At 33.6% G+C, this 15,980-nt stretch overlaps 4 protein-coding genes across 13 annotated transcripts; 3 read left to right on the top strand and 1 right to left on the bottom strand.

The window, feature by feature from the left end:
* The first annotated feature begins 2,325 nt into the window (after positions 1-2,325).
* Positions 2,326-11,091, top strand: LOC103316494 (cyclin-C). Of its 5 annotated transcripts, none has more exons than XR_004344708.1 (7): positions 2,326-8,971; positions 9,128-9,241; positions 9,313-9,419; positions 9,506-9,578; positions 9,647-9,712; positions 9,791-10,042; positions 10,134-10,998. XR_004344708.1 is itself a non-coding variant. In XM_031926778.2 (6 exons), exons 2-6 carry the CDS (start codon positions 9,210-9,212, stop codon positions 10,334-10,336), a joined length of 801 nt encoding a protein of 266 aa, XP_031782638.1. In that variant the 5' UTR covers positions 8,743-8,971; positions 9,128-9,209; the 3' UTR covers positions 10,337-11,091. The 5 variants fall into 5 exon arrangements, 2 of the variants coding, with proteins under 2 accessions (XP_031782638.1, XP_031782639.1); XR_004344707.1 differs by having other exon boundaries at positions 2,326-9,024; XR_004344706.1 differs by having other exon boundaries at positions 2,326-9,241.
* LOC103316495 lies at positions 4,900-6,078 on the top strand. Its single transcript, XM_008210347.1, has one exon. The coding sequence runs from the start codon at positions 4,900-4,902 to the stop codon at positions 6,076-6,078; it is 1,179 nt and encodes a 392-aa protein (XP_008208569.1).
* LOC116416762 lies at positions 6,113-8,688 on the top strand. Its single transcript, XM_031926319.1, has 3 exons — positions 6,113-6,461; positions 6,795-8,531; positions 8,603-8,688. The coding sequence occupies exons 1-3, from the start codon at positions 6,113-6,115 to the stop codon at positions 8,686-8,688; spliced, it is 2,172 nt and encodes a 723-aa protein (XP_031782179.1).
* LOC100118816 (general transcription factor IIH subunit 4) lies at positions 10,502-15,081 on the bottom strand. Of its 6 annotated transcripts, none has more exons than XM_031926772.2 (9): positions 14,849-15,081; positions 14,716-14,774; positions 14,603-14,629; positions 14,108-14,485; positions 13,822-13,946; positions 13,536-13,741; positions 11,686-11,859; positions 11,305-11,607; positions 10,947-11,218 (listed from the first exon to the last, which is right to left on the bottom strand). In XM_031926772.2, exons 3-9 carry the CDS (start codon positions 14,619-14,621, stop codon positions 11,137-11,139), a joined length of 1,287 nt encoding a protein of 428 aa, XP_031782632.1. In that variant the 5' UTR covers positions 14,622-14,629; positions 14,716-14,774; positions 14,849-15,081; the 3' UTR covers positions 10,947-11,136. The 6 variants fall into 6 exon arrangements, with proteins under 6 accessions (XP_008208557.1, XP_031782632.1, XP_031782633.1 ...); XM_031926773.2 differs by having other exon boundaries at positions 14,603-14,632; positions 14,849-15,021; XM_001602652.6 differs by having other exon boundaries at positions 14,716-15,037.
* Between the last annotated feature and the right edge of the window lie 899 nt (positions 15,082-15,980).

Here is a 15,980-nt window from a genome sequence, read left to right as displayed (position 1 = left end):
TGATATAAAAACTTGATTACTGAATATCTCAGCTTTCCCAGGGGTACGGGCGTTATTTTTTTTTAAATGCATGCTTTTTTGTGTTCTACACGATGACACAGTTTTAAAAGGTTGCCCGAAGGGGGCACGAATCATCTATACTCGTGGACATCCACGTATTATCCACGTATATATACATATTAAATTCTCTAATGATATATATATATATATATATATATATATATATATATATCATTAGAGAATTTAATATGGAAAAAAAATATATGAGAAAATAAAAAGCTACTGTAGCCCCGTTTTTTAGGGCGATAAAGTGGCTATTATGATTAAGCTGTGAATAAATGTAATAATAAATTATAATTATACTTATCCTAATTCAATATCGTTCATTGCTAATTTGAATACCGGCTCGCTCTAGAGTTCGAGATATCGTTCCTATTCCGCGTACCGGACTATAGAATCTACATGGACTTGGGATCGGATCATTAACCATTAGTCCAGGAAGACTATAGAGAAGGAGAGTCAACGCGATGCTAGCAAAATCCTGAAAACTATCAGAAAATGATTCGCCGATAGGCGGCGTTGCGAACAGTACATTTCAGGATGGCCGCCATCTTGTTAAAAATCGCGGCATTTTTAAACTGATTTGACAGAGTGATGGAGGCAGACAATCAAAATGACGTTCTCCAAACGACTTACTTCATCAACAATTTGAAAAAGTGTGTTGCTTTTAATTTGAAGTTCACCTGCAACCCTGAGTGTCACTTGTTCCAATTGCTCAATCAGTTTTTCTAATGGCAAACTTGGATACTGCAGGGATCCTTCGTCAATAAGATTGATAAACCGATGCTGCTCTGATTTACTATTTGTGGTAAGACAACTTATACATTCTGTACAATCAGTAAATTTCTGAATTTTATTCACAACAAATCCAGCAATATATGATAATATATACTGATTTGTTACACCAGCATCGTAATCATGCGTTTGTAAATGTGAACATAATGAATTTTTAGGCAAGTCTTTTTGCTCACAACGATCAAATTTGTTTCAGTTTCTATGTCGACATATAAACTTCGATTTATCAGTTAATTCATAACAGTATTCATTGAATTTGTAAATTATTAAATAATAAGTCATTTATTTATTGTAAAAGGTATAATTTCCGATATATAAAATAAAATTTAGTTCATTGAAAACGCTCGTTTTTAAATCATTCTGGCAAGTGACGTCACAATGAAGACAAATGTTTGAAGCGCCACCATGCGGCGGAATATGACTGAAAAAGTTTTTAGTATTTTCTGGCTCCAAACTCCTATCCCGTTGATTCTCCTTCTCCTAAAGTGAGGCACCCCGACCACCGCGGCGCGTCAGTCTAGTTTCTTGCGTTCTGATGGCAACAGAGTGCAGCTTAGTCGGTAACATATCGGTCATGCTTATCAACTTAGTTTTTATATGCAATCGGCGATCAAGCAATCAAGGAATAAATCTAAAACCGAAATGCTTAAACCCAGCTACCCAAGGCGTCGCGATTCTTAATGAGAGAAGCTTAATTTAGAAAATACGTCGGCACATCGAAGAATAATAAGGCGAGTAAAAGCAAGGAATACATCTAACACCAAAACCCTTAAACCGAGCTACCCCACGCGTCGCGATTTTTAATAAGACGACCTTAATTTAAAAAATACATCGGCATATCAGACGAAGGCAAACGAAAGCGAGGAATAAATTTAAAGCAAAAACCCTCAAACCCAGCTACCCCACGCGTCGAGATTTTAAATGACAGAATATTTATTTAAAAAAGACGTCGGCACACCGGAATAAGAAGACTAGCGAAAACAGCAAATACATTTAAAACAAAAACCCTCAAACCCAGCTACCCCACGCGTCGAGATTTTAAATGACAGAATATTTATTTAAAAAAGGCGTCTGCACATCGGAATAAGAAGGCTAGCGAAAGCGACAAATAAATCTAAAGCCAAATGCCCTAAACCCACCTACCCCACGCGTCGCTATTTTTTTGTGATAGAATTATATTTATTTAAAAAATACGTCGGCACATTGGAGGAAAGCTAATGAAAGCGAGGAGTATTCTTTAAAAAGAAGATCTTTTATTAAAACATATTATTCTCTAAAATCTCGACGCGTGGGGTAGCTGGGTTTGAGGGTTTTTGTTTTAAATGTATTAGGGGTATCTCACGTAAAAAGGAATAGCGAGGAATAGCAGCTGACAGCCAATCAGAAGTAAGCGTTAAACGGACTTGTTCCTTATTGAGGTGGTGGGGAGAGAACATGAAGGAAACGGTCGCGAAGCGGCCAGGCGGGAGTCAGAACTCACAACTGGAGTTCTATATGTTCTACTCCGGTCTGACCAAGTCGCGATAGTGCACGGACGCGTTTTTTTTGCAGCTAGTTTCTTGATACTTATAAATAACGGAATTCAGGCAAATACTTGACTGGCGAGGATATTGGTTAAGACGAAACGGTGTTTATACGTCCAAAGGGATTAGATATAGAAACTTCTGATTGCTGAAACCAAAAAGGCCCGCTAAAGCGGGCGCAACCCCCAACATAACCTGCACCTGCGTGTGCGGTTAATCGAAAAAATGGGAGATCACCCACAACATCTTCCGAGAGTGCTAAGACCACCTCGGACGTATGCTACTTCTGGCCTTAAGCTTAATAATAGGCATAACACCCGCGTTACTACGAAAGAGTCTATAGGCGAAAACAAAAATGGTCTGAATCCAAAGAGGAACTCACTGATACAAGCAAGACTTAACCACACTAAAAGTTCGAACAACTTAGATCAAATTAACACAACAGCCAAAGGTGATGACCTAAAGGATACAAAAATGGAAACTGAAGACATATCGCTCGAAGAAATCGAAAAGATTATCCATACACCAAATGACAATAAAACCCTAACACAGAGTCAACCGATAACAGAGACAAACACGAGCAGCTTAGACCAGCGCAATCACGAATCCCAGAACACGTCGCACGAAAACTCAAAAGCTGACAGTGAAAGGAAGAGACCTGCCGAATTTAGATCGCCAGAGTCATCATCCCCCAACAATCAAAGATTCAAGAAAAAACCTTACAACGACAATGCTAGAAAAAATCTATTCAATGACCACTCTTTACCGACCGATCCCAATGATAACAGAAATGATAAAGATTTACCATCAGAGTACGACATTACCATACAAGGACCATACAAAATCTACCTACAATCAATTGACAATGATAGACTAGATGCTATAAAGATTGCTAAATCCCTAATTCCAAAAATTGAAATCAAAGACTCCTTACATGAAATAAAACAATTAAGCTATAATAAAGTTTGTGTTATAGCCAAATATAGAAATATAGCCAACCTTATCTTAAACTTGACAGATTGGAAGGATCTAAAAATCCGTGCGTTCATCCCAAACCATCTGCTTTCAAAGCAAGGAATCATTAAGGGTATTCCAGTAGAAATAACTGATGATGAATTAAAACAGTTCATCGAATTAGACTCTCCTTTTGGTCCACTCCAGATCACACACACACGAAGATTCACGAAAAAGATATACAACAAATCAACCGATAAAGTAGATATCCTCCCAACAAAAACAGTTCAAATAACAGTGAAAGGACAATTTCTACCGGCAGAGGCTAAGGTCTTAAAAGTAATTTACCCAATTGAAACATACTACCCGCAAGTAAGACAATGCTACAGATGCTTTAGATTTGGTCATATCAAAAACAATTGCAAAGCCCCAAATGAAAGATGCATCAGATGCGGTGAACCAAAACATACAGATGGAAATGAATGTCCATACATTAACACACAACCTACATGTTTACACTGTAAACAAAACCACCTCCCAATTGACAAAAGTTGTCCTGCAAAAATTGAAGAGCAAAACCTAAAAAACATGGCAACAGATCAAAACATTACAATAGCCGAATTAAAAAACCAATTAAGAAAAATGCCTGCGTATAACAAATCACATTTTCCAACCATTGGTAACTCCTCACAACCAACGCAAGCTCAGACAGACACACTAAAAAATACCATGTATGCGGATAAAGTAAAATCCTACTCCAAACAGCCAAGGAACCATCCTACTCAACCTTCAGTGGAACCAACAGATATATAGGGGGTCTACCCAATCAGTAGGTCATAACCATCAACTCACCCAATCCCCCTCTCAAAAATCAAAAAACAACAACTTTACTCCCAACTTTAGATTGGCAAAACAGCACACGGATTGTTTGTCATATGTAAATGGCAACACCAATCTAAAAATCAAACCAATCAATCATAGAATGACAGCGAAAGACTTTTTTGATCACAGTTATCTTCAAGACACTCATGATAATTTAAATTTCACACCAATAGAGGAAAAAATTAATTATATTACTGAAATTATTAACGACTTACCAATAACTGAAATCCGAAAAATCTTAAGACTAACTGAAAATAGAATCAATCACAGGGAACAACAATTAAAACAGTCAAATGTACTGTTGACACAAGTCCAAAATACCTATAATGACGCAGTTAATGAAACAGATAATTTAAGCAAAAAAAATGATAACACTAATGAAGAATCAAGCTCCACAGAGCTTTAAACAAACACGTAAATCGAACTAATAGCAATTCCATGCTTATAAATGTTTTTCGACATCTAATTTTCAATCTTAAATTATATTTAAAAAATGGAAGATACAATTCAAGGTAATCCAAACAAATGTAAAATCAAAAACAATCTTAAAATCCTTCAATGGAATTGCCGCTCAATTTCAAATAAAACTGATTTCATCAAAAATATAGCCGACAACTACGACATAATTCTTCTCTCAGAGACATGGCTCTCAGACCAAAAAAAATTTACAATAAAAAACTTCAATATGGTAAGAAGAGATAGAGCAGAAAACAACAACAATTTAAATAAAGAGCATAATGGAGAAGTCTGTATTCTCGTCAAATCAATCCTGATATTTGAAGAGTATAAACCATTATATAACAGCCCGGAAAGTTTAGAAACAGTTGCTGTCACAGTACATCTCAACAACGAAGAAGAAATATTAATCAGTTCAATATACAGAGTTCCTGGAAAAGTTACCACAGCGGAAGAATGGTACAAATTCTTTCAATCAATTGATAAAATCAAATATAAAATAATTGGTGGAGATTTTAATGCACACAATTTACTATGGGGATCAACAAACAACTGTAAAACTGGAGAGAATCTTTTAGAAATTATCGACGATAAAGACCTTATAATTCTTAATGACGGTTCAATGACCTACTCCAAAGTAGTTAACAATAACATAACTTTTTCTGCTATAGACTTAACAATAGTATCATCAGACTTATTTCTCCAAAGTCACTGGAAAATCCTAGACGATAAAATGTACAGTGATCATTACCTAATTGAAATCGAGATTAACAAAGACATAAAAATATGCCCTACAGCATCAAGCCATAAAATAAAAACAAAGTCTATTAACTGGACAAACTTCAACCTACTAGTAGAAGCTATAGTTGACACTCAATACCCTATAGACCAATTTCATGAATTTTCGAATAAACCGATAGATGAAAAATATAACATACTAATGAATATTCTAATAAGTGCCATAAACGAACTAAAACCTAAACCAAAAAAGTCACACAACAAAGAAAAAATAAATGAAATAAACAACCCCAGTGATGACAATTCTACAATGAATAACCATCCATGTTATAAAGTATACTCCCCTTTAATAACCGATAACAGAACCCAATTTATTAAGAATAAACTAAAAGCATCACATATACCTCAATCAATAAAACCACCTTGGTGGAATGAGGAAGCCGAAGAGATTAATAACACCAGGAAAAATCTAGAAAAAAGCCTGAAACAAAATCCATCGTTGGAACAACTCAAAGAACTAAAGGACTATGAAATAGAATCAAAATTCAAACTAAAAGAAATTAAATTAAACAGTTTTAAGAAATATACAGAAACTAAACTGTCTAGAGAAGCCAACATAAATGAAGTCTGGGAAACCATCCATAAATTTAACGAAAAAAAAAAGAAATAACCCAATATACTTAGACTCAGAGACAATAAATAACATGCACCAATTCATCTCAGACTTTTGCCCGCAAACAGCTTCTTATAATCAACCCCCAGGATCTATCGAAAACATAGAGGCCGAAATAAATAGTGACATCGACAGTCCATTTAATTTAAAAGAACTGACAATAGCGATTGAGTCATGCAACAAAAAATCTAGCCCTGGGTTAGACCAAATAGACAACATTATGCTCAACAACACTCCAAACAACTATAGAGCGCTGCTTTTACACACCATAAATGATATAATTGCCAGCGGAAGGTTTCCACGAGAGTGGAAAGAATTCCTGGTAATGCTACTACCCAAAAAAGAAAAAAATAAATTCAGACCTATCACATTAGCTTCATGTATGCTAAAACTAGCCGAAAAACTCATACAAACACGATTAATCTACTACCTAGAGAGCAATGCACTCTTACCCGATTCTCAAAATGGCTTCAGAAAAGCTAAGTCATGCGCCACTAGTATTGCTTATCTAATCGCTCAAATACATAAAGCTTTTATAGAAAATTCGCATATTATTACATTGCTGATAGACATTAAGTCTGCTTTCGACATGGTCAATCCGAATATGTTACAAAATATACTGGAAGATCTTAAAATACCAATTAAAACAAGAACATTCATATTCAACCTAATGACAAACAGAAATCTCTATTTTTAAATTAATCACAAACTAGTGGGACCCTTCTACAGACACATTGGAGTCCCCCAAGGCTGCGTTCTAAGCCCGACCCTCTACCTCATTTATGTTATCTATCTCAACCGACACATTAATCCTAAAAACAATATCATACAATTCGCAGACGACACAATAATATTTACAAACAATAAATCTGTAGAAGAAGGCCTAGCTACATTACAAAACAACACAAGTGAGATTATCAACTTTTTCCAATCCATAGGACTAGATATAGCTCCGAATAAAACACAATTGATCATCTTCTCCAACAAAAATATAGATCCCAACATATCTATCACCATAAATGGACATAAAATTAAAAATGAACAAGCTGTTAAATACCTTGGAGTATGGCTCGACTCCAAACTAAACTGGAATACACACGCACAAAATCTTATTGAAAAAATACAAAAAACTATAAATATTATAAAAGTCTTGAGAACGACTTGGTGGGGAGGACATCCTCAAGTACTCCTCAATGTCTATAAAGGTTTGATTAGAAGCATCACCGATTATAACTGTTTCTGTATAAATATCAAGAATCCAAAACTAAGAGAAAAAATCAACAAGCTACAATACAAAGCAATCAGATTGGCACTAGGATATAGAAACTCTACACCTATCAATGTCATGCTGGCAGAATCCAAAGAAGTCCCCATAACAACCAGAACGGAGTACTTAGCAGACAAACTAGCGGTCAAGATCATATCAATAGAATCAGATAGACTTTCTAACATGCTCTGCGAATTATTTGTCCTAGCAAGAAATAAAAACAAAATTTTCACCGTAAGCTCTTTCCCTTTATTCAAATCATTTATACACTACTTTTATCACAGAGGTCACTTTATCAAAAAATTTAACTTACCACTTCCTTACCCATACAAGCTTGAAACAATGCTAAATGACAAAGAGGACGAGATCATCTCAATAAAAGAAGGTTCTATCATACAAAAATCAGAAAACCCCAATACTGCATTTGAGGAGATGTTTTATAATAACCCATCCGAAGAAACGGTTGACTTTTTTACTGACGGTTCTAAAACAGAAGACAAAAATCACACAGGAGCAGCAATTTATTCACCATACAATAATCTCGAAAAAAAATTCAAATTCAACAAAATTGCATCCATATTTACAGCTGAAGCATTTGCTATTTTACAAACACTGAAAATAGTACTAAACAAAAATATAAAAACTTCCAGAATTTTTACTGATTCCCAGTCAGTCCTACAAGCGATTAAATATTTCTCCCCACTAAAAACAAAAAATATGTCTTATCTTATTCTAGACATAAAAAACCTATTATACGAGATTATAAACAAAAAACTAAAACTGAAAATTTACTGGATACCCGCTCATAAAAACATTACAAATAACGAAATAGTAGACAAATTAGCTAAAGATGCCATTACAACAGGTGATCAAGTTGACCTAAAACTTCCATACACTGATATGTTTGAAGAAATCAAAAAAAAGGAACACAAAAGCTTCAGAAAAAAACTAGACCACGAAAAAACATACAAGGGTAAACTATACTTCGAAAATTATTATGAAGATACTCCAAAACCCTGGTTTTATAAAACCATTGCTAACAGATATCATATAACAACAATTAACAGAATTCGTTCAAACCACTACTCTCTAGCAGAGAGTCTATTCAGGAAAAACCTAACCGACTCAGAAGAATGCAAATGCGGATTCCTCACAGAAGATTTAGATCACGTTATAAATGAATGCCCGCTCTATATTAAAGAGAGAGCATCCCTACTTAAAAAATTAAAAAAAACAAATCAACAATTCCTTTAGACTTGAAAAAAACATTTAAAATGCCTAACAGCATAGAAGCAAAATTTCTAACAGAATTTTTCAAAGCCTGTAATTTAGCTTTATAATCAAAAATTTACACATTATGTAGATGATTTCACCTGACTTATTCTATAAGATGTAACAGAAAAACCACGGTGCTGATCAATAATCGGCCTCGAGATACCTTACTGCCAAACCAAAAACAAAATCGCCGCCAACTACAATAACAGACCTTAATTCAAATTATTACCGGGTGATGGCAGCACGAGTCTAACTCATTGCCAAGAAAAAAAAAGAAGAAGAAGAACTCACAACTCGTGAACTTACGTCCCGATGCGACAGAAATTTTTCTGTTGACCAAAAAATTAGGTAAAATAAAGTATCGATATTTACGTATAACATATCGATATTTCCAATAATCGGTTAGTAAAATATCGATAAAAAATTCCGATATATTGAAACAAAAATATCGATATTTGCACTTATCGATAATTATTGAACATCACTAATTTGACAATGGCATAGATGCATCAGAGAAGAAATCGCGGCGGAGGCGATGCGTACAAATTTAAATCGCTCGTGCTTTAGGTAGAATTGAGCTTCCAGGATGGCCGGAAACTTTTGGCACAGCTCGCATCAGTAAGTGTACAAATATTTTTAACAAGTGATATTAATGTCACTTGAGGCTCACGTTCTTCTCCTCATTTCAGTCAACAATGGCTATTGGATAAGCAAGATTTGGTCAGAGAGAGGCAGTACGATCTCTCAATTTTGACCGAGGAAGAGTATCAAAAGTTGTTTATTTTTTTTGCTAATCGTTAGTTACAACATTAAATCAAACAAGTTCAATCAAACAAGTGGTAAAAAAATTGTAACAATGGTTATTTGATTATATGATTTTAGTAATTCAGGTGTTTGGTGAACAGCTCAAGCTGAGACAGCAGGTCATTGCCACAGCTACAGTTTATTTTAAAAGGTTTTATGCGCATAACAGCCTCAAGTGTATTGATCCTTTACTGTTGGCTCCAACTTGTGTTCTTTTAGCTTCCAAAGTTGAGGAATTTGGCGTAATTTCAAATAACAGATTACTTACAACTTGTCAAACAGTTTGTACGTATTATCAAATTTATTCTGCACCAGTGTCACAATCTTTTACGCCAATATAAATATAAATATTTCTGTATACAGTGAAAAGCAAATTTACATATGCCTATGCACAAGAATTTCCATATAGAACAAACCATATTTTGGAATGTGAATTTTATTTATTAGAGCACCTTGACTGCTGCTTAATTGTGTACCAACCTTATCGCCCATTACTTACTTTAATTCAAGACGTTGGCCCTGATGATCAATTACTTACACTAGCCTGGAGAATCATCAATGACAGTTTGCGCACTGATGTTTGCTTACTGTATCCTCCATATCAAATAGCAATTGGTAATCTATCAAGTCATAGTAATAATTTGAAAAACATTCTTTGAGTTGTTTTTATACAATTGAAACTAATTATGTTTATCTATTCTTACAGGTTGCCTACAAATAGCTTGCGTCATATTACAAAAAGACCTTAAATCATGGTTTGCTGAACTAAACGCAGACATGGAAAAAATTCAAGAAATAGCTAGGTATATAATTAACTTATATGAGCTCTGGAAAACTTATGACGAGAAAAAAGAAATTCAGGCTTTACTAAACAAAATGCCAAAACCAAAAGCTGCTCCTCAGCGTTAAGACTCTTTACTACATCTTTTCATAAGCACCGCATTTATATGTAATAATTTTATTTTTATACGTTGAAACAAAAATTTATAGGAAATCAAATTAAATAATAATTTATAAAATAAAATAATTAACGGTTACAATATATAATAAAACGCTGTGTATTTTCACCGCAAATTCACGTAGATCCACGTAAATACGCGTTTAAAACTTGATTTCATCGACGACTTTAAAACGTGTATTTACGTTGACGAAGTATAGACACGTATTTTCCAGAAACGTAAATTTTCCGCGTTAGCGTACGTAATTTTTTAGGCACTGTCTACGTACACCCACCCGTGTACATATACGGTACACGGGTTTTCCCTGCGGATATAAGAAGTTAAGAAAATATTCAACCCGTGTACGTTTGCGAAGAGTGTGCCTGGGTGGGTATGATTGCTTCAGCACATCTGAGTGAAAAGATCAGTATGCTAAAGCAACAGTACACAGATTTACTCTTTGCAAAAGAAAAGTAAATTTCAAGTCACTAATTAATCAATCATACCCTGGATCTACGTGGATTTACGTGAATTTGTGATGCGAATAGACACGGCGATAATAAAAGGTCTTTTACAGAGCATTTTTATAAAATTTATGCTATTTATTTTACAATAAATCATCCTGTATTGCAAGTTTTATCTTGAATACTTTTGTACAAATTATATCAGACAATATTGGTTTGATCCTTGTATAAATATTGATAAATAACATTACTTCCAAACAAACATTTTTCCTCAAGTATTAACAACCTTGATTAAACTAAAAAACAGTTAATTGGCTCCTTTTGAATATCGCTTCCAGAATTTTTTGACATCATCATGACCTGTTTTTGTAACAACCATAGTTCGTTTCCTACACAAGACAAAGTGAAATTAGCAGAATATATTATTACAAAAATTCAATTTTGAAAGCTCATTTTGATTAATCCATGAATATACCTGTCACTTTGCCAAATCATTACACCCAAAGATACAGCATGATCTCTAAGAACTTCAAAATCAATTTGAGAATGAAATTGACTATAAAGAACTCCTTCGCTGAATATAAAGCGATTTCTTTCATTTTCCCATAGTTTAATCTGATCTACAATAGTTGGTGGAAGAGTTGGTGGTCCAGGATCAATCATTTTATTATGAGCATGCTGATTCAGATATCCTACTATTTGTACAGCAGTGATACCACTTTTTAAGGCTGCTCGTACAGAATCTCTTGTCAATATTGCAACCACTAAATTTGGAAATCTGTCAAAACATTACCATTGTAAAGCAATCATGATCTATAAAAATTTACATGATTAACACACGCACACACACACATACCTGTAGAGTAATTCACAAAATAAACCAATGAGTGCAACTTGCAGATTTGAGTTTGTGTATGCATATACCCTATAATTTGTTTCAACTATGACAAAGCGTTCTTTTTCCAAATCTCTTGAGATAGGTTTGTCTTGTCCTGTTGCAATATTCAAAGCTAGTCGTGTTGGATAAAATCTGTTAAAATTAAGTGTGATTGGTTAGAACTCTGCAATTTTATACAAAAAAAATGTTTTGGATCAAATGCTTTCTCAAAGAGAAGCATTAACAGCATTTTTCCGTGTTTGATGAATATTAATTAACCCTTTCAAATACTCCACACTTTTTTATGATGCTTTTAAACAGACGTAATGACTATACTTGTAGTCTTTGAGCGACATTTAAGGAGGTTCTACAAAATATATAATATAAAAACTTTATAGCAGTTGTGAGTAAACAATGTCTATTGAGCTTATTTATGAATTTATAGATAAAAGTAAAACAGTTGCCATAGTTTTGGTTTTCATTCAAAGAATTTTTTTCTTACCAATAAGTTGCTCATATGACAAGGAAGTCACGATTTGAAGTTAGAATAGTGTAAACTTTTGACTTTTCCCAGTAAATATCTTTTTAAAACATTTGGCTTCATGGACTTTTCTTTGGATAATCTAAAAGTGCGGAACGAGAACATTTATGCCCTCCTTTTTCAATCTTATCTGAACTTTTTGTAAAAAGCAACCTTAATATTACTGCTTGGAATCAGTGTTTTAAAAAATATTATAATTTTTATTGTAACTTGGAGAAAAATAATGTATATTTTTCATAACTTTCTTAACTTTTTGCACTAATGATTGAACCTCCTTAAATAAATTAAAAAAATCTAAAATCACTGGTTTTGTGTGAAACTTGGTGTTCTATTCAAAAGGCAAAAGATTGTCATTCAAGTGAATTAGACTGTTACATGAAACAACATAATTAAAAGAAAGCAATGATTTTGCAAATACATTATTTATCTTATTAAGACATATAAAAGTATTTATCCCTGGTTGGCTTGTTGTCCATTTTAGCCATCTTATTATGCAAATCTATAACAATAGAAATTGACTTGAAATTTAATGTCTTGTGGACTTTATTTTTGTGCAAATTCCATCCTCAACTGTAACAGAGATAATGGTTCAAAACAAATAATTTTAATTTTTGTTATATATACCATTCTTCCTTAGGTTGATTCTTTTTGTTTTATTCTTTAAAAATTTAATTCTAAGAGAAATGGTATAAAGTTTTATATTTTTTATTGAAAATCTGATTTTTTAAGGAAAAAATTACAATTAAACTACTACATTTAAAATGTATTACAGTATCATTCAGGTCTTTCTTAATATGTTATAATTTGTTAAGCAAAATAATATACTGACATGTTTAACTCACACCCAAAATATTAATCAACAAAATTTTTCTCGAAAATCCATATTTAATTTTAATTTAACGAATAATTTATTTATTTAGAATTATAAGTCAAAAAAGTGAAATAAATAAAAGAAAAAATAGTTCTCCATCTTAATGAACAATTAATGAGAGGAAATATATAACATATTCCTGAATTAGTTTAAATAGAAAAATAAAACAAGAAAATCTTAAAACTTATAATTTTTAATTTAATTATTAAAATAATATAATTTTAGTTTTAACATCTTAAAATTTATTAAATATAAAAACATCAATCTATACATTTCAAAATATATTGATAAAAAGTATGCCCACCTTTAAAAAATCTTTAAACATGGATAAAAAAATTTTCAAATATGAACAAACTTACATCTCTTTGAGAAAGCAGTGTGCCAAATCAGTGGGCAGCATTATTTAAACAGTTTTACCTTCCTGCTTTTCTTTTTCGTTGATATACAAGGCCAAATTCTCTCAGATGTTGTAGAAACATCAAAAGGCCATCTGACATACCTTGTGTACTGTAATCTTTTCCAAGTGTGGAAAAATTCAATTGAAAAAGAAAAGTCAGGCATTCAACTAAATCCAAACCTCTTGCCTCCACTGTATCCAAATATTGAAGGATAAAGTACCAAACCTAGGTTTGTTGGCTTATAAGTTAGTAGTATATGATTTGAATCACAATTTATAATAACACTTTTGTTAATAAATTTTTACCTGAGCAGAAGTATCTAATAATAAAAATTGAAAACCCGCTTGTGTTATAACAGGACTACCATCTTCTTCATCCCTTTTCATAAGGCCAGCATGTAATAAAATTCTGACAGCATCGGCTGATATGCCTATTGCAAAAATTCAAAAATATTTTATCATTGCAAAGAGCAGTTATTTCAGCAAAGGATATTAAAAAAAATAAATTGGAATATTCCTCAAATACAGATATTTTATTTTATTTCAAATAAGTTAGGCTGTATTAACATCATAAAATAGAAAAAAATAATACCTTCTTGTTGTTGCGATCCAACCATATAATGCAAAACGCACTCCCACCTTTCCAAAGCATAAGAATCCAAAAAAGCTATATCCCTAGGTTTGCTGTCAATCTCAAGTTGTTTAGACATAGTCCAAGGCGCACCACCACCCAGAAGCACTATTTTTAAATTTTTCCTAAACGTGGCATTGAGTATCCATCCTGGCAAGCCACCAGGTATAGCAGCTTCCTTCCAAATATTTAACTCATTCATAACTTGCACCACGTTTAAATGATTCTCTACATGTAGTTTTGAGCACCAAGATGCAATGACAGCCTGTGGAACTGGTTGTTCTACAAACAGGAGCCTCATAACATAATGTCGGGCAATCTCTGGCAGTTCTCTGTAGACTGCAAGACAAATCGGAGGATTATTGTACAATTTGCTGAGCACCTCTGGTGACCTCGACTTAAGGTATTCGTGCAAATTCTTGCATTGTAGCCCAGTAGGCTGCAGTAAATTCTTACCACTGATTGCTGATATCATACTGACGGCTGCTGATGCCAAATAATTATTATAAACATCTTCTTATATACAAATTAACATTTAACCATTCACACGTTAAATGAAGATTACTAACCTTAAACTAAATAAAGGACAATTTAAAAAACTGTCGTTGTAAGTTTCTGAAATGACCTTCTGAAATTAGTAGGCACTTAAATACTCTTTTGCTGTCAGCACCACCATTTTCATTCATTCATTTTTAAACATACCGCAGCAAGACAACAACAAAACAAGCTATAAACGCCTGTATACATTTCCTAAACAGCCACCACAAACACCTTTTTTTTGCACGTTTGGAACGGTGGGGAACCGTTCCGCGGCTTGGCTATAAGACAATTCGCCGACCCAAGGTGTAAACAGGTAGATCGAATGTCCTTCCCCCACCACAAAACTGCTGAGCAGTGCTGGGGTCTCGATTATTCCAAAGGACGCTCAAATTCCAACTTCAGGAGGCATCAAGGTAAGGCGATCTGCTTTGTTCTCTGAAGTCAGCCATAGGGCGACCCTGCATCAATTCGAAAATTTTCGAATTACTGGTGGCTGCGCCGATGAATAAGAAAATGTCAATCTAAAACTAAAAAAAAGAACTCTAGGCACCAAATCTAGTTCCCCAAGAATTAAATATAAAACGTGAATACTAATAGATCCCATAAACATAAATCAACCTACCCCATGCACAGCGAGGTGCAGATGAAGAAAAAATATACTAAAATAAAATCTCCTAAAACCTTCTACACGAGGCACAGAAAGTTGCTGACATAAAACGAAAATATTAAATCCTAAGCACATAAGCCCACAGAAAATTCAAAATTACAATACAAAATCCTAAGCCTGATCTAAATCAATTAACCTAATACCTAGAGAGATAAAAGTATTAAATTTTTAAATATGTTGGCACTTTGTAGGAAGGCGAGCTAGCGCAAGAGTAAGATTAAAAACTAAAATCCGTAAACCAACCTACACCATTCAGTAAGAGATTTAGTAGTAAAATATTTTTTAAAAACACGTCGGCACATCGATCGAAGGTGAGCTTAGTGAAAAATAAATCTAAAACCTAAATGTGTAAACACAATTACCCCACGCTCCCCGATTATAATAATTTACTTTAAAAACGCGTCGATCGAAGGTGAGCTTTACGCAATTACCCCACGCTCCCCGAGTAAAAAAAATTTATTTAAAAAACACGTTGGCACATCGATCGAAGGTGAGATTAGCGAAGAATAAATCTAAAACCTAAATGTGTAACCCCAATTATCCCACGCTCCCCGATTATAATAATTTACTTTAAAAACACGTCGGCACATCAAAGGAAGGCTAACTGAGCGAGAAATAAAACCAAAA

Source organism: Nasonia vitripennis, chromosome 3 (genome assembly GCF_009193385.2).
Source record: "Nasonia vitripennis strain AsymCx chromosome 3, Nvit_psr_1.1, whole genome shotgun sequence".
Lineage (NCBI taxonomy): Eukaryota > Metazoa > Arthropoda > Insecta > Hymenoptera > Pteromalidae > Nasonia > Nasonia vitripennis.
This window is presented reverse-complemented; position numbering and strand designations above follow the sequence as displayed.